General features: G+C 35.9%; 2 protein-coding genes across 2 annotated transcripts in view; one reads left to right on the top strand and one right to left on the bottom strand.

Moving 5' to 3' along the window:
• Positions 1–19014, top strand: part of CENPP (centromere protein P) — a 232061-nt gene that overhangs the window by 82732 nt on the left and 130315 nt on the right. The window lies entirely within an intron of this gene.
• OMD (osteomodulin) lies at positions 4057–17576 on the bottom strand. Its single transcript, XM_061426207.1, has 3 exons — positions 17344–17576; positions 11128–12081; positions 4057–10119 (listed from the first exon to the last, which is right to left on the bottom strand). Exons 2-3 carry the CDS (start codon positions 12065–12067, stop codon positions 9791–9793), a joined length of 1269 nt encoding a protein of 422 aa, XP_061282191.1. The 5' UTR covers positions 12068–12081; positions 17344–17576; the 3' UTR covers positions 4057–9790.

Consider the following 19014-nt stretch of genomic DNA (forward strand, 5'->3'; position numbering starts at 1 on the left):
AGCTTTTTAAATATAAATGTTACAATTTGGGATTTGATAGTAAAATATGTTTTTGTTTGCTGAATGAAGAAAATAGTATTAATTACCTTAATATTATTTTTTTTGAAGTTGAAGTGGTATCTAGATAACTAGGTGAACATCTTTAAAGATTAATTTTATCACTGGTACTTTTAGCAATCAAAGTAACCTTTCTTTCTCCTCTCAGCTGAAATTTCAGTGTGTGGATATGAATATTTTGTAAAAAAAAAAAAATAGAAAGTGAAAGAATACTGGTTTGTTTTCTTTTCTACTCAAAATTGGCTTTGGAGTTTTTTGAATTAAAGCTTGAATAAACTAAGATGTGAATACTTACATTTTTACTTGAATGTGAATTAGTTTAAATTTAGTTGTGATATTCTCTGATTGGGGTTGATTTTATGACTTTAAAGTCTTTGGAAAAATCTAATAATGAAATAGCAGATATTGATTTGTTTTCTGTTGTGTGGCAGGTTTAACGGGATGTTGAGAAGTGAACTGAATAGATGTTGAATAGATTTAGAGAATCTTAGAGGTTCATAGTTTATTATGGTATACACAGTTTGGTACTTTGTACTACATAAAATTATTTTGTGAATTATAACTTTTTTTTCCTTGAAAAGTTCTGACCAATGTGTATAGTTTTATTGGCATTCATTCATTTGTTGTTATTGTTCAGTCCCCAGTCATGTCCGACTCTCTGCAACCCCATGGACTGCAGCACGCCAGGCCTCCCTATCCCTTACCATCTTCTAAAGTTTGCCCAAGTTCATGTCCATTGCATCGGTGATGCCATCCAGCCATCTCATCCTCTGATGCCCTCTTCTCCTTCTGCCCTCAGTCTTTCCCAGTATCAGGGATATTTCCAGTGAGTCGGCTGTTTGCATCAGGTGACCAAAATACTGCAGCTTCAGCTTCAGCATTAGTCTTTCTGATGAGTATTCAGGGTTGATTTCCTGTAAGATTGACTGGTTTGATCTCCTTGCTGTCCAAGGGACTCTCAGGAGTCTTCTCCAGTACCACAGTTTTGAAGGCATCAATTCTTCGTCTCTCTGCCTTCTTTACTATTCAGCTCTCACAACCATATGTGACCACTGGGAAGACCATAGCCTTAATTATACAGACCTTTGTCAGCAGAGTAAATTCATTCATTTAGTAGAAGTTTATTGAGTGCCACTTCTCTGCCAGTACTGTAGAAAAATAAACCCAGACAAGCAAAACTTGTTTTTTCCCTTCAAGGAGGAAGAGTTTGTAAGTAAGCAAGAACAGCAGCAAACAAGCGATAGAAGGCACAGTGAGCGACCTGCTATACAAAAATATTCTGCAGTGATCTGGGAAAGGGTAAAGCCACTGAGGTGGCACCAAACTGACTTCTGTAGAGAAAATGAGGGGGTAGTCAGGGCAGGAGCAGACCAAGGGAGAATTGCTCTAGGAATGGAAACAGCACATAGGTGGGGGAGGATAGATCATTAAGATAATTTATAATTAGTTGTATATGGCTAGAGCTTAGAGGGAGAAAGAGAAGAGGTTAGGGGGGTGGTATATATTAAGAGATCAGACAGGGTACTAGAGGTCAGATTAAGGAAAAGTCTTTTATACCTTGCTGTGGTGTTTGACTTTCATTTGTATTCAGTGAGAGACCACTGAGAAATTTTTTTAAGCCAGCGAGTGGCATGATTCTATTTTCATTTTAGAGATAGCTCTCTAATGTTGCATTTCTGAAGAATACTACTAGTTACCTATTTTATTGGTTATTTATTACAGGTATAGTGATCTAAAATAACACACCTTTATTATCCCATAGTTTCTGTAGCTCAGGAGTCCAAATATGGCTTTGCTTGTGCATGAGTGCCAAGTTGCTTCAGATGTATCCGACTCTTTGCAACCTTTTGGACTGTAGCCCTCCAGGCTCCTCTGTCCATGGCTTTGTTTATACCTCATTTGCAATCAAGGTGTTGGCTAGGGCTGTACTCTCTTTTCAAGGGTCAAGTAAGGTAAAGGTGTATGAGCCTATGTGGTTGTTGGCCACAACTCCATTCAGAATGTAGGACTAAGCCTCAGCCTTGCTTGATGTTGATTGAAGGCCACCCTCAGTTATTTGCAACGTGGCCTCCACCATTGGGCAGCTCATATTATGGCAGATTTCTTCTTCATAGCCAGAAAGGAAGATTAGTATTCCAACAAGATGAGCAGTACAGTTTTTGTAGCAATCATGTACCTGTAATCATATATGCCATCTCTTTGTAGTATTTTGAGATCAGAGGTCATATCCACATTGAAGGGGAGATGACTGCACAAGAAAGATTCTAGAAATATTCAGAGTTACACCGAAAAATATGTATGTTCCCTCCCAGAGTTAGTCAAACTAAAGTTTGAGAGCACAGTTCCAAAGACCATCTTCATTTCTTATACCAACTGCAAGTTTGAGAGTTTCCCCAAACCACCCTTACATTTGATAATTTGCTTAAAGGACTCATGGAACTCACTGGAAGCCATTATTTCATGGTTATGGTTTATCACAGAGAAAAGACACACATAAATATCACCCAAACGAAGAGAGGCAGTAGTCAGAGTCTGGGAGGGTTCCACATACAGAACTTGTATTGTTCTCAGGATGTTCTCATCAGTGCCCTCCCAGCATTGACGCATGACAAGGAACATGGGTATTGCCAACCAGGAAAGTGCTACTGAACCTCATGGTTCAGCTTTTACTGGGGCTTCAGTACATAGGCATGATCAATTGAGTATTCCACATGGTTGAACTCTGCCCCCAGTTTGACTGATTCTACATGACCCATCCTAAACCACATGGTTGTCTTTCTGGCGTGGCCAACCTAAGACTGTTAGGTTTGGCCTGTCCCATTCTAAAATCTGTTGTTGTTGTTCAGTTGCTAAGTCTTATCCAGCTCTTTGCACCCCCATGGACTACAGCAGTCCAGGCTTCCCTGTTCTTCACTGTCTCCCAGAGTTTGCTCAAACTCATGTCCATTGAGTCAGTAATACCATCCAATCATCCCATCCTCTGTTGCCGCCTTCTCCTCCTGCCCTCGGTCTTTCCCAGCATCATGGTCTTTTCCAATGGCTGTTCACAACAGGTGGCCAAAGTATTGGAGCTTCAGCTTCAACATCAGTCCTTCCAGTGAATATTCAGAGTTGATTTCCTTTAGGATTGACTGGTTTTATCTCCTTGCTATCCGTGGGACTATCAAGAGAATTGTTATTGTTGTTCAGTCGCTAAGTCATTTTGTGACCCCATGAACTGTAGTACACCAGGCTTCCCTGTTCTTCACTATCTCCTGGAGTTTTCTCAAATTCATGTCCATTAAGTATAACCCTCATTTTAAACAAAGATATAGATTAATTCCTAGAAGCTGAACAAAGCCCAAACTGCTCTTTGGAGTCAAAGTCTTTACTACCCCATTTCCAGTGTAAAATATGTTTCAAACTTAGTTTGTTTTCTACTCCAAAAAGAGCTATTTAACTTTCACTGCACAGTAATAAAAGATGAATGCCGTCAAGGCTCAAGAACAGGCATTTATCCAAAATTAAGAGGTTTATCTCTGTGGAGTTCTTTTTGTTAACCCTACTACATTATCCTTGGTATCTTTGTAGGGTTTTATGTCTTTGAAGGTGTATCAGAATTTTACCTTGTGTAATTGTTGCTCCTTCAGTGTGGGAAAGACCTCTGACTTGTTTCTAACCAACATTCTGGGCTTTTTGTGGGACGTCTATGATTTGAATCTCCGTATCAAATACCTGCTTATACCTAATAAGCAGGTATAATACACCTAATAATATAATATACCTAATAAGCAGGTACAATACCTTATACCTTGGTCAAATGAAATAAAGATGGGAACCCAAGTACTTTCTGTACTAGAAGGCTAAAACTTAAAGGGAAGGGAATTATGACTCAATATAAATAAGGGTTAATGTTTAAAATGGATCATATTTGTGATTTTAATTTTTCTGAGTAGTATTCATAAGTCTCCGTATAATAAGTTTGCAACCTAAACATGCAACGACAGACATATCCAGAAATGCTGTGATATTTACCTGCTGGGCATAGCAGGTTATATTTATTTAGGAAATTGGAACATAAAAGAAACTGGATTTTTAGCTGTTATGATTTAATTTTGTTTCCAGCTGCTGTTATTCTTCATTTCCAAGATTTAGAAAAGATGGATTTGGAATCAGGAAATTGGAGTTTTAGTTCTAGCTTTCCTTGGACTTCTTTGCTACAGTAAAAGTATACAGAAGAAACAGGTTTATTTTTTTTAGCTTTCATACCATGGAATTGGTTAAGTGTGTTACATGATATGCATGTATCTGCGTTTTGGTTTAGTGGTTCCAACTTGAGGAATAAAGTAAAAAATGTATAGTTTTCAGGTTATACTTAAATACATGCTAAACATTCTCAACCAGTATATTGTAAGCAAATTTATTGAATATCCTTTATTTTTATTTCCTTTTTAATGTATTTGTTAAGCTTGGGTTCATGGTATCATTTGAATTTATTCATTAGTAGGCACAAAGACAGAAAGTTCAACCTCAGAGCTAATATAGCTAATATTTTGAAGTGTAATGAGAAAATTGATGAATTTTCATCTTTTTCTTTCCTGATATATCACCTAGTTTTGTCTGTAACTCTGGTAGGAGGTAGAACTTTATTCTTCTGTTCTGCAGAAAGCATTGGTGGTTATTTGTTTTATTTTCTTTTTACTGAGAACTACTTGGGGTATGAGTTCCTCTGGGTGTTTTTGATTAATGTAAGATGGTTGTTCATCTACCTCCCTCTGGGTCCTGCAGCTGGAGGACATTTTGTGACGTGTTTATATGTACTTGCCTTTAAAGGGAGAGCAGAGTTGGCCTCTTTGACCTCTTCTACCTAATAGACAAGAAGAGTTTCACCTTACTCTGGCCAGAGGAGCCAGGTAGCCAAATGCCTCGTGAAGGGTCTGGGAAACTGCTCCTCATCCTTCTAGGCTATCTAGAGGTGCTTTGGAAAGCTAAACCATCAAATAATGACTTGGAATATGTTTGTTGTGGGTATATGAATTTAGATCTCTCTTCTCTCTCCCTAATGAAACCTTTAGTAAATTCTCTCTTGTTTACTAATCTTTTGTACAATAGAACCTTGGAAGGAACCTGAAAGATGCAAACTCCTTTCTAGAGGGTCCACTGAGGCATGTGAAGCACCGCTGACGGCTCGGGGCACATAGATCCAGCAGGAGGTTGGGCCGGACATGCTGCAATAATAGTTACTGCTTGTAGGATACCTGTAACTGGCATGCATGTGTGTGTGTGCTTAGTCACTCTTTGTGACCCCCTAGGCTGTAGCCTGCCATCCTCCTCTGTCCATAGGATTGTCTCGACAAGAATACTGGAGTAGGTTGCCATTTCCTCCTCCAGGAGATCTTCCCTACCAGGGATCGAACCCACATCTCCTTCGTCTCCTGCATTGCAGGCATTCTTTACTGCTGAGCCACAGGAAACCCTTGTAACTGGCATGTGCTTTGTTAAATGCTGTGGTATGTATTGGACTTCCCTGGTGGCTCAGACGGTAAAGCATCTGTCTACAATGTGAGAGACCTGGGTTCAATCCCTGGGTTGGGAAGATTCCCTGGAGAAGGAAATGGCAACCCACTGCAGTACTCTTGCCTTGAAAATCCCATGGACGGAGGAGCTTGGTGCAAGCTACTATCCATGGGGTCGCAAAGAGTCGGGCATGACTGAGCAACTTCACTAACAGCCCTGTGAGAACCACCTTCCTTACAGAAATGCAGAAAGAGAGACTTCAAGAAGTAACTCACTCAGAGTCATCTTGCTTAGTTACAAGAGTGAAGTCAGGCTTCTACCAAGGTATATCTGATTTCAAATTCCATGTTTCCATCAGTTTTTTTCTTTGCTAAGCCTGTTCTTAAATGTATTTTCTTTTGTCACTTTAGGAGGAGATAAAAATAAATGCTCCAGAATTCTCAAAATTTGGGATGTTTTAACTGTACAAGAAGCGAAATAACTAATTACCTCATCTTTATGTTAATCTCACCTTGGGACCTTATTTTCTTCACTCCTGCCAGTCAGTTACTATTCACACATCAAAGTGCCACCTCTTCCTTGAAGCCTTCAGTTGCTTCACCACATCCTGGCCAGAAGCAAAGTTAATATATCTGTGTTCATATCATTTTTCAGTTACTGCCACATTTTCTTTCTTTCTTTCTTCCTTTTGTTAGAATGAATTATTACATCTTATTTTCTTTGTTACATTTTTAAATAACAGCTTTATTAAAATAATTCACATCTCATACAACTCACTTTTTTAAAGGGTGCAATTCAGTAACTTTTAGTGTTTTCAAACTTGTACAGTTATCACTACAGTCAATTTTAGAATATTTTCATCACCCAAAAAGAAATTCTCTATCCATTATCAGTCACTGCCTCAGTTCAGTTCAGTTCAGTCGCTCAGTAGTGTCCGACTCTTTGCGACCCCATAAATTGCAGCATGCCAGACCTCCCTATCCATCACCAACTCCCAGAGTTCACCCAAACTCATGTCCATCGAGTCGGTGATGCCATCCAGCCATCTCATCCTCTGTCGTCCCCTTCTCCTCCTCACTGCCTAGTTCCCCTGTTTCTCCTGCTCCCCAACCCCAGGCAGCCAATAATCTTTCTGTGTCTATAGTTTTGCCTGTTTTAGACATTTCATATAAATGGAATCATACAATACGTGTTCTTCTGTGACTGACTTTTCACTAACTAGCATAATGTTTTCATGGTTCATCTATATTATAACATGTATCAACATCCTTCCTTCTTTTGACTGAATAATATTCCATTGTGTGGATATACCACATTTTGTTTATCCTTTCATCAGCTGAAGGACATTTGGGTGGTTTCTACTTTTTGGCTGTAAATGGATAATGCTGCTATGAACATTTGTGTACATATTTTTGTGTGACCACATGTGTTCAGTTTTCTTAGATTTATATCTAGGAATGGAATTGTTGGTTCATAGGTGACTAAATGAAGGACTGCCAGACTGCTTTCCAAAGCAGCTGTACAGTTTGACTTCGTCACGAGTGGATTCCACTTTCTGCGTCCCCTCACTAATGCTTATTGTTTGTCTGCCTTTTTGATTTCAGCCATCCAGTAAATGTAAACTATCTGGTTGTAGTTTTTTATAATTTGTATTTTCCTGACAACGCTCATTACATTTTAAATAGTCTTCTCTTTCTCATCTCATAAAACATCCACAGTGTTTTCCATATGTTAGATCATAATAAATGTTTACATTTGTAACCCTGTTTTTTAAAATGTCAGTAAAGGAGGAGATGGTCCTTAAAGTTTTTTACCTCTTTTGAAAATGTGCTTTACCCACATCACTAACATTTACTCTTTACCATCACAGCTGTTGTCTTACAGTGTCACAGATGCACATATCTATTCTGTTTGACCTCTCATTGCTAAGCCCTACATGCCTTGATGAATGTTTATTAAGTGAATGAATGGAGTATTGTTCATATTCATTCTGGATTGTTGAGCTAGCCCCTAGGACACACGGGTAGTCTGTTTCTGCTAAATGTTAATAACCTGCTCAAAGATATAAACGAGCATGAGAGGCTTCATTTTAAACTGTCATCTCCAGAAAGTTAGACTCATCGCTAGAAAACTGCTTCTAAAATATTGTTCTAATTGTCTGGTCTTTTTGAATACTGTTTAAAAAAAATTTTTTTTAGGAGTTTCCTATATAGGCAGTCCCAGATTTGTGTTTATTCCTTACCTGAGGAATTCTATAAAATACTAACCTGGTAAATCAAGAAAGTTCATCATAGAAGTTATACTTCATTATAGGCATATTAAAATGCTTCAAAATGATATGTGATTATTAAGGTTTTAAAGAAGATATCAAAACCTGTTATTCAAATTTCAAAGGAACTCTATTCAACTTTAGCACTATGTACATAAACATTGGCTGATATACATATATGTTTCTAATATATTGTGCTAGGAAAATAGAAGTGTTAATAATGCTGATATACTTTCTTGTGCTAACATTAACTTAATCTTATGAATAGAGCAATTATTTATTAGCAAATTTTTATGTAACTAAAACCTTTCTCTAGTGAATTTATTTAAAAAATGTTTATCCCAATTAAAATGGAACATAGAAAAGATTGTGTTGTATAATAGCTGAAATTTGCTAAAATACAAATTTTGCTGTTTTTCTGGCATCCAAATGGGCATCTCAGGTGGTGCCAGTGGTAAAGAACCCATCTGCCAATGTGAGAGACATAAGAGATGCAGGTTCTATCCCTAGGTCAGGAAGATCCCATAGAAGAGAGCATGGCAACCCACTCCAGTATTCTCGCCTGGAGAATCTCCGTGGACAGAGGAGCCTGGCCGGCTACAATCCATAAGGTTGCAAAGAATCAGACATGGCTGAAGCATCTTAGCATGCACACATGCAGTCATCCAAATACAAGGTTTAAGTTTTTGTTGCTTTGGTGCTCTGAGAGAAAAGTAAGACGAGTTGATTTCAAAGGCACATGTATCCCATTTTTCACTGCAGCACTGTTTACAATAGCTAGAACATAGAAGCAATCTAGATATCCATTGACAGATGAATGGATAAAGAAGTTATGGTACATATACACAATGGAATGTTACTCAGCCATAAAAAGGAACACCTTTGAGTCAGTTCTAATCAGGCAAATGAAACTAGAATCTATTATACAGAGTGAAGTAAGTCAGAAAGAGAAAGATAAATATTGTATTCTAATGCATATATATGGAATCTAGAAAAATGGTACTGAAGAATTTATTCACAGGTCAGCAATGGAGAAACAGACATAGAGAATAGATTTATGGACATGGGGAGAGGGGAGGAGAGAGTGAGATGTATGGAAAGAGTAACATGGAAACTTACACTACCATGTGTAAAATAGATGGCCGACGGGAATTTGCTGTGTGATTCAGGAAACTCAAACAGGGGCTCTGTGTCAGCCTGGAGGGGTAGGGTGGGGGGGGGAGATGGGAAGGGGGTTCAGGAGAGAGAGGATATATGTATACCTATGGCTGATTCATGTTGAGGTTTGACAGAAAACTGCAAAATTCTGTAAAGCAATTATCCTTCAATTAAAAAAAAAAATTTTAAACAAAACAACAAAAAAGTAAGACTAGTTGATTTCATAAATTTGTGCCTTGGATCCTTAGTTAGGATAACCTCTTTTGAAAATCAAAACTCATTCTGTGCTCTAAGTGGTAGGACCAGGGTGGGTGGCTGTCATGGTGATGATAGCCAAATAAAAGTATGAAAGCTTTTCTGGAGATTAGACCAAAGAAAATAGTCTATTCCTTAAATGAGTTGCTGCCTGTTACATTAATATGACCTCTTGGCATTTAAACAGTATACTCATAGTGATTTCAAGTGCGTGGTTTACAATTGTTAGCTTCTAATGCTACTTCTTTCATCATTTTTAGAAAAATTACTGTTAATACAGATAAGCATACTTGTTTTTTTTCCTCAACATGATAATTTTATGTTCAAAGTGTAGTTTTTTGATCCTACTTGTCATTCTAATTTATATTTCTACAAGATTTGTATCATTTTGAGTAAATTATAATCCTATATAATGATGAAGATGTTATCAACAACCTAAATTCAATCTGATCTTAGTATACTAAGTACTCAATTCTATCTATATTACTATGAACTATGCATATTTAGCTAAATTTATATTGAATAATAAGATCTTATGAAGTTATAAATGTATACCTATATAGTTTCTTGCCATTCTTGACTTCCATAATAGTGAGCATCAATGTTTTCTTCTGTTCCTTCTTCTTCTGGGCCTTCATGATGATCATCATGATCTTCACTATCACCATCATCTTGAAATCTCCTGAAAACTTGGGTCTTCAGTTGTATCGTTTGACCGTTAGTGCTTTGTTGTTCACCATAATAAATAGTGTGTATATGAGGGAAGCAGAGGAAAATGTATGAGCTTATTGGCGCTTTCAGCTTATTTTGATCTATGCGAATGTGTGTTAAATGGTGGTAATGTAGTGGATCAACTGATGGACACATCACTGTGACATTGACATCTGAAAAATACAAATTAAAAATTAATCCTTCTGTATTATATCCATAATACTGTAATGGATTTTATTAAAATATTTGTTACGTTTAATTATTTTATAGTACTCAAATAATAAAATGAATAAAATGAAACTATAAATGAATTTTATATTATCAAAATAAATGATGGCTTCATTGGCTATTAAGTAACTATTTAATTATTAAATAAATTATTTAAGTAATAAATTCTTAGCAGAAACAATCTCAAGAGAAAAAAAGTGAAAATCACGTATAGTTCTACTATTCAAGATCTCATATTTCTTTGTGTACTCTATAGTATTTCATATTTTTTTCATATACTTTGTAGTACATATTCTCAGAGTTCAAAGTGATAACATTTAATAGAAAAGACTATAAACCTTGAAGTACAAATTTCTCTGGGGCCCATTTTCTGCCATTTCCCTAGCCAGCTTCAAAGCAACCATTTGTAATTTGTAGCACCATGTAAAGCATGGGTTTTTAAAGATCTGTTCTTTAAAAGAACAAAATAAGATTTTTTCTATCTTTAAAAGACAATAATGGACTTCCCTGGTGGTCCAGTGGTTAAGAATCTGCCTGCCAGTGCTGGGAACACAGGTTCGATCCCTGGTCTGGGAAGATTCCACGTGTAGTGGGTCAACTACACCCCTGCACCACAACTACTGAACCCACACTCTAAAGCCTGTGTGCTGCAACTCGAGAGTAGCTCCCATTTGCAGCAGCAAAGACCCAGTACAGCCATAAATAAATAGATAAATAAAATAGGTAACCAACAAGGACCTACTGTCTAGAACAGGGAACATTGCTCAATATTTGGTAGTAACCTAAATGAGAAAAGAATTGAAAAAAATAGATATTTGTATATGTATAACTGAATTCCTTTGCTATACACCTGACCCTAACACAACATTGTTATTCAACTATGCTCCAATATAAAATAAAAATTATAAATAAATAGTAAAACACAGACATACACAAAATGAAATTTTACATACTTTCAATTTCATTATTTTCTAGGTATAGGTGTTCTAAATTCCTTGGAATATAGAATGCTTGCTTCAGTTTGTTGTGTCCAACATTGAGCTCTATAAGGTTGGAAAGATTAAAAATATTATATGGGATGTCTTGTAGTTTGTTGTGTGATATTCTTAGAGCGTGAAGTTTCGGAAGTTTGTTGAAGTAATTTTCTGGTATAGAAGAGATTGAATTATTTTCTAAAGACAGATACATAAGTGAAGAAGGCAAACCAGGAGGCATTGATTCTAATCTATTATTACATAGGTTGAGCTGCATTAATTTTTCCATTTTGGTAAGTACCTTTTCTTGTAACACAGAATCATCAATTTTATTAAAACAGAGATCAAGCATGGTCAAGTTTACAAGCCCATTCACAGCATTTGTCTGCAGTCTGGAGATTTCATTGTAACCTAGAAAAATCCTTTCCAAAGACTTAGGAAGAGGAAACGGAAAGTCTTCTAAATTGTTATGCTGTAGGTGAAGCTGTAGTAGATTTGGCAATTTAGCAAACACACCATGATCAATCTTTTGAGATTTAATTTTGTTGTGGCTGAGGTTGATTTCTTTAAGATGAGTGGCATTGATAAATGAATCTGCAGTCACAGCCTCAATTTCATTGAACTGAAGATAGACTTGCTGAATGTGTGCTGGAATATTTGGGATAGTCTTCAATTTGCGATTATCACAGTACATTGATGATGGAAAGTTAGGTGGACAGAAGCATTCACTGGCACAACCTAAAGTATGCTGATGAAACGGAGCTTCATAGTTTATATTTTGTTGAAATTGGAATTCTGTTTGGTAGACATCATCTGGTTCTTGGTCATAATCTTCATCCCATTGATAACTTTCATATTGACAATATACTTTGACTCCAAGAAAGAAGAAAAGGACACATACTAAACTTGAAAAGCCCATGTTTCTTTTTTGTCCTATTACAAGGCAAAAGGAAATATATAGTGGAAAAAGTGAGTGAAACATGTAATAACTCTTATATAAATTGACAATTATCTAAAATGCACAGTATTTAGGTCTGATTTGAAATATGTAAAAGAATGTCCAGAATTAATGGCTGCTGCTCAGAACAAAATTAATGTTTAAGGCAATATTTTTTAAAAAGCCTCATGCTGCATTAAACCAGACTAAGTAATCATCTTTTTAGAGAATCTTGATTTGTTTGGCTTACTAGACTGTGAATTCACAATGATAGCATGACATCTTTCTACCCCAAAGCTGAGTGCTTTTTCCATATGGATATTAGATGTTCTCCCTATTTGGCCCCTTCAGTGATGTTCACTACCTGTGAGAAGAGAGACCCTATGTTTTAGTTACTTAGGAGATTATTAATACTGACCAAAATTTGCCCACTGTAACTCCTGTTTGCTGATGTTCTTTTCGGTTCTTTGGAAAAACATAGAACACTCCATTTTATGTGAAAGCTTGAGATATTAAAAATAAGTATCATGTTTCCTCTTAGTGTTTTCTGTCCAAGTCTGACTGTCACTTCAAATTTTCCCTGTGAAATAGTTTCCAGAATCCAATTATTTTGTCTCTGACTCTACTTGAATAACTGCATCAAATCCTAGATATACACAATATTTACATTCTATAAAGTTTTAGTTTCTAATTGTTTTTTCTATACATTTTTCCTAATTACCCTCCTAGCTTTTTTCTTTCCACTAATTTTTTTTTTTTTTTAGTTAATTTCTAGATACACAGGTATTAAAAACACACTCTCCTTAGTTCCTAGGAGTTTAGGTCTAGTGGAGAATCGGACATGCAATACAGTGAATAGGAGGGTATGTGTGGGGCAGGATTGTAAAGGAGGGAGTGCTCAGCTTGCGAAAGAGAGACAAATGACAACAGCCGTGCTGAAACTTGAAGTTGTAGTGAATGATGGGGAATGTGAACTGGATGAGGAGTCTGAAAACCTTCATTTCAGTCCCATCACTTATGACAGTCGAGTCACTTACATCTGCCTCTTGCCTCATCAGTAAAATAAGAACTATAATCACTTGCCTGCTTATCTCACTTGGTAGTTGTTATTGTCATAAATGCATATGAGGTATGCATGTTAAAGTACTTTGCAAATTAGAAAGTGATCCAGATGGAATAAGTATGTTATTTAGGAAAAGTTTAAAAAAATCATACCTTTTATTCTAAGGCCATTTTTCTCTACCCTTCTCATCCAGGATTTCATGAGAAGATTAATATTCTAATAGAGAGAATTAATATCCTACATCATTGTATGTAATGAAACAGCTTATCTCCTGTTCATCTAGAATGGTATTATTTTTCATCATTGGATAAATGAAAAAATAGTTACTTAAATCATTTTCTCTGACAGAACCCTCCTTGAGAAAGGCTGCCCTAGATCCTAACAACTTAGTTTCTTAGTCTGTTTTCTTTTCTTGTCAGAATCTGAATAGTACAGAATGTAAATATTCCTCTAGTCTTCCAGGTGCTGCTAGTAATGAAGAACTCGCCTGCCAATGCAGGAGATGTAAGACACGCAGGCTTGATCCCTGGGCTGGGGAGATCCACTGAAGAAGGGCATACCAACCCACTCCAGTATTCTTGCGTGGAGAATCTTGTGGACAGAGGAGCCTGGCGGGCTACAGTCCATAGTCACAAAGAGTCAGACACAACTGAAGTGACTGAGCATGCCCTTATGCAGCCACATGAAGGGCCTTGTCAAGGGTACTGCAAGTCTTTTGCATACTGACTGCTATCTCCTGTCTTTATAACTTACTTCATGTAGTAACTCCAACTGCAACAATTTTCACTTTCAGTGGGACCTAAAAATTATTTGATCCAACTGTTTTTCACTGCTCCTCATTCATACCTCTCAGTATACTCAGGTCCTACCAACCTAGATCCCATAGTGCATCATGACCATCACTGCACGTGCCCTCAATTTGCTGGCCCCTTGACTCTTCATAGTCCAATCCTGGTTACTCCAGTTCTCCATCCCCCCATAGCCTGACTCATGCAGCTGACAGCATGAGAGAAAATAGGACAGTGCCAACTGGCTCACTTTAAAGTCATGACCATTCAAGTGCTGCCTGTGTGACCTCTCATTAGTGCATTCCTTTTCCCTTACTCCTACACAAGCCTCTAAAACCTCACCATTGGTTTTGGATGATGACCCTGCTTCCTGTTTCACTCAGAAACTATAATAGATAATCATTTACTCTAATATATTGTCTTGTATTTAATCCTGTCCCTTCCTACAGAAAATGCCAAAACAGTAATGATTTGATCTTTTTAAACAATTTTGACTTTGAAATTTGTAGTTTCCTTTTGATAATCAGTTAGATTCCTGCCATGTAGGACATGGCATTTAAATTAGACTTTGAAGGAATATGAGGGTTCCTCCAGAGGGAAGTAGAGAAGAAAATTTGCAGATAAAAGAAATGAGCAAAAAACATGTAAAGCAACAAAGGATGAGATGTTTGAGAAGTTGCGGTTAACTGTTGAAATAGCAAAATAAGATTGTACAGCTAATCTGGCCCAAAACCTTGAGGCCTAAATTGTGATCTCAGGAATTTGCACATTGGGAATGAACACCTAGTTCATTAATGTAGTTGAGCCATGATCTTCACACTGCAGTGTTCATGCATCAAGTAAGAGTCCTGGGAGGGGAAGTGAAAGAGTATGGTCTCATCCCAAAGGACAGTGTTCAGTGCTGGCTGATCCAGACTGGGGAGCTCCCAATGGGTATGATTAAGAGTGCTTTTTCACTTGCTAGAATTAGTGACCATGTACTAGGTAATTGTGTTGACATTATTAACAAAGCAGCCTACAAATATTACTGGTGATTTATTTAGTTTGATTTGGTTATTCAGTGATTGTCTTGAATTTTAGGGGTGAGGCACTGTGATCGGTAGGGAACACAGACTGAAAAAACCATGAAGACATGGCTCCTTCTATAAAGAGCATTCAATTTAGTGGACAAGAGAGTCACAACACAGTGAACCGATTCTCAGACAAAGGGAAATATGGCTTGCAGCAGAGATATCAGTGCTGTGGGAGCCAGTGGCTTAACCCTGCAAGAATGAGACAGGGAAATCTTTGTAGACATCATTTGGCCAAGATTTAGGGAGATTAGCAGGAATGGATAATAGAACATAAAGTACTGCTCCATGAAGTTGAGATGAAAGTAGAAGCAAAGAGGCAGAAACATAACAACTATCCAGGATCAGGCCGTGTATAGGGTCTCAGAGGTTGACTGTTATACAGTCAAACTTCAAAAACAGCACTACTCATCAGAGCTCTGAATTTTACCCTTGTGTTAAGAATATCAGTAATTATCAATTAGTAACCTTATATTTGAGAATTAAAGTTGTGACTATTCAATAGTTACGAGAAATTTGGGGGTAAAAAGAGACCTGGATGATACTTTTTAGTTCAGCCTCTACCTTTGACTTGGAATCCAGACCTGAAGATAGGAGCCTTTCTGAAAATGAGATTCTTAGTATTATCTGCTTTTGATCTTTTTGGCCAACTAAGAAGAAAGGTCTTTCCCTGAAGATAGTTTGTCTTCTGAATCTGAGCTCATCCATTGAGCCCTCATTCATGGAAGACCTTGGCTCTATAGCTCAACTTTGTCCCACTCCCTTTTGACTTACTGCAGTTTTCTGTTCAGAAATCCACTCCGTCTTCATGGATATAGCCATTATTTTCTATTCCTCTTACTCCTCAACTTCACCCCTGATCATTTTACTTGTTACAGTGATCTTGTTTCTTTTCATCCAAATTTTTCATTCAGCTAATTGTTTACCAGTCATTTGTTAAGCATATTGTTATTACTTCTACCTTTGATGTTCAGCAATTTATGTCATGTTTCCTATAGGATAAGTCATAGTGAAACATTATAACTCACTGTCAATCATCTCATATCCCAACTTCTAATTTTTGATAGGCTGTAGTACAATGAACATTGTGGAAGTGCTCAGAAATTTGCTGGATGAATGATTAATTATAGATTACATCTCATTGGTGATGTTTATTACTACTAATGTTGATTGTTTCTAGGAATTTATTTCACCACAGTGATTTCTCTAAAAGAACATAGTCACAGAGAGCATGGCTGTTTTCTTTTCTAATAGAAAAGAAAATATTTCTGTCACAATATACTATATTCACTTCTCTATTACCTTGTTTAGTAGAAAAATAACAAATGTGAAACAGAAAGTTTAAAGCAAAGTGAAACATGTTACCAGGCTTTTAAAATTATTTGTTAATGTGTATTTTTCATATTATAGCTAAAAAAGTTTCTATATCATAACATTTCTCCTACCTGGAAAAAAGCACTCTTACTTTCATCAAGAAAGTTTTAATTTAAATTACTAATCAAATTGACATGGAATTTTGTTCTGAAAAGTTTAAAGTAATTTGAAAGCTTCATAGCATTTAATTATTTTAAATATTTGTCTCATTGGTATGCCATAGAAGCTAAAGTGTAATAAGAGACCCAACTATTAGTATATAATTCAGAATTTTTTCCAAACCAGTTTTAAATTTAAGTCTGTAAAATTAAAGTTGTATACATCAGTATCACACCCAAGGCCTAAAGAAGTAAGACTCTTTTGCTATTAAAAATATGAAAGTCTCAAGATTATTTTTAGCCATAATACATTTGAATCTTAGTTAACTGAAACCCAAGAAACTAGATCCTTTAGAGCTACAGTACTTGCATTTTCTCTTTGAGGAAGAGGCAAACACATTGTAATATTTGGTTAATAGAGAAATTTTGAGAAAATGTCCAGTGAAATTTATACAAATACCCATTTCTTTACAACCAGAATCTCTAGCATTGCTCAGATGTATGACTCAAAGGTGTTTGCTGATTTTTTGTCAGCAACTTTTTTGGTCAAAGTTGAGAAAGAAAAAGAAAGAGAAACAGAAATTACTGTATTAACCTGAAAATCTTTCATTCAAAGTAAAAAATAAAACTCTAAACAAAGATTATTTATTGGGTAAACCTTAAGTTAGAAAATTAAATTTCCTGCATTACTTCTTTCCCTGAATATTTTGGCTAATCCAAATTTAATGTAACTTTTACCAGATATTGCTTACCAAAATTATGCATTTATGGTGGCTACAATCTATTTTAATGTTAAATCAAATATACTTTATTTTTAACAGCAGGAATATTTTTTTAAAAATTGAAAATTATTTTATCATCATACCTGTTGAATTTGCTTTAGTTTTCAGGGGCTGATGAATTTGCAAATCCTGTGAATGAATCAGAAATTCCTGAATTCTTAAACTGAGTCTCTTAAAAATCCACAGTAACTGTTGTGTTCAGGCAGGGCTGTCCCTTGAATTGCTATAGCAATTTAAGCAAATATAATCTGCTTGGAAAATAGTTGGGTTGAATTAAAATTATGTATTTCTTTTCATTATCTGAAACTTTGTGGACTCTTAATTTAAATGCTTGTGTTCTTGGTCAGATTTATGTGGCTTACTTCTTTCTTTCCCCCTTAATTTTGGTTTGAGGAATGGCAAGAATTTCCTCTAATATGAAAGGCAAACAGAACTAAATGAAACAGCATGTACTGATTACTGTTTTTATTTTCATTTTCATGCCAAAGAATTCTTCAAATTAAGGTTCACAGTAACATGGAGTTCAGTGTCTTGGCATTTTAAGGTGGAACTCAGAGTCGTCTTGAGACTTCGGTTATCTGATACCTTGTGTTCTCACCAGTGCTTTCCGTTATTAAGACAGGGAATCAGGATTAGAAATATACAGCATTTCACTTCTAGTTTATTTTAAAAATGAAATAGATTGTCATTTGTGACACAGATTAGATATATTGCTTTTCCATAAAAAGAATTATACCTTTTCTATCAGCTTTCTCACTTTCCTCCCAAATAGATCCACTAGCATACCTTCTAATAAAATATTTGAAATAGAATTATTCTCTTTGTTATGGAATTTACTCAGAAGGTATATCTCTAATTTGTCTATTTTTACTAGTACAAAAATTAATTTTATAATATTAAATAAGATGGAGTTAGGAACTTCTGTTGACCAACCATTTTTGCCTTTATTTTGCAGATGTTAGGAAATTTACAAATTTCACTGAATAGTCTCTCCTGAAGAGTAACAATTAACTACTTAAATGCTATATTTTTATACTAATGTTTTCATATTTTAAACAGAGAGTTAACTTGTATCTCTTGGCAGTGAATTTTGAGTTCATTCTTTTGGGAGATTCTTTTAAGCTTGTACAAACTAATAAGATAAAGTAATTATTGAAATTTGTTTTTGTTTCCTCAAAATAGTATTTTCCATTAAGTTTTTACAAATAACTCGCAAGATTTATTTGGTTATACTTCAGACTTTTAAAAAGTGTATGGTGTTTCAGGAGATGTTTTGGCAGTATTATAAAAATCTTATCTGTTATTTGAGACACTGGTCTGTAAAACGTGGCAAATCATATTTGGGCCAAGATTTCATCCCGTTACTGATCTTTTCCATATGTTTCCTATTAGTGTTTGTTCTTAAACCTCAGGCTTTCACACTAAGGATGTACTTTATCCAAAAATTATTCTATATGCCCTGATGGTTCTTTTGGAAGATTAATTTAAAATTAGCAGCTTAATTTTTCTTTAATTCTTCATTTAACTCTGAGATTGAACTTGTGATAGTGATTATATTTTCATGTTCTTAACAAATGTGAAAATATTTATCAATAAATAGCTAGAACACTCAGAATTAAAAGTAGTATCTAGGAAATTTAAATAAAGGTTGATGATGTCATCGAGTTTTAGTTTGGTAGGGGATGGGAGAGTTGGTTTGAGTCAGACCTTAGAGGGAAAATAGAAGCTGCAAGTAATTGTGATAGTTCACTGTT

This window comes from Bos javanicus, chromosome 8, assembly GCF_032452875.1.
Source record: "Bos javanicus breed banteng chromosome 8, ARS-OSU_banteng_1.0, whole genome shotgun sequence".
NCBI classification, from domain to species: Eukaryota; Metazoa; Chordata; class Mammalia; order Artiodactyla; family Bovidae; genus Bos; species Bos javanicus.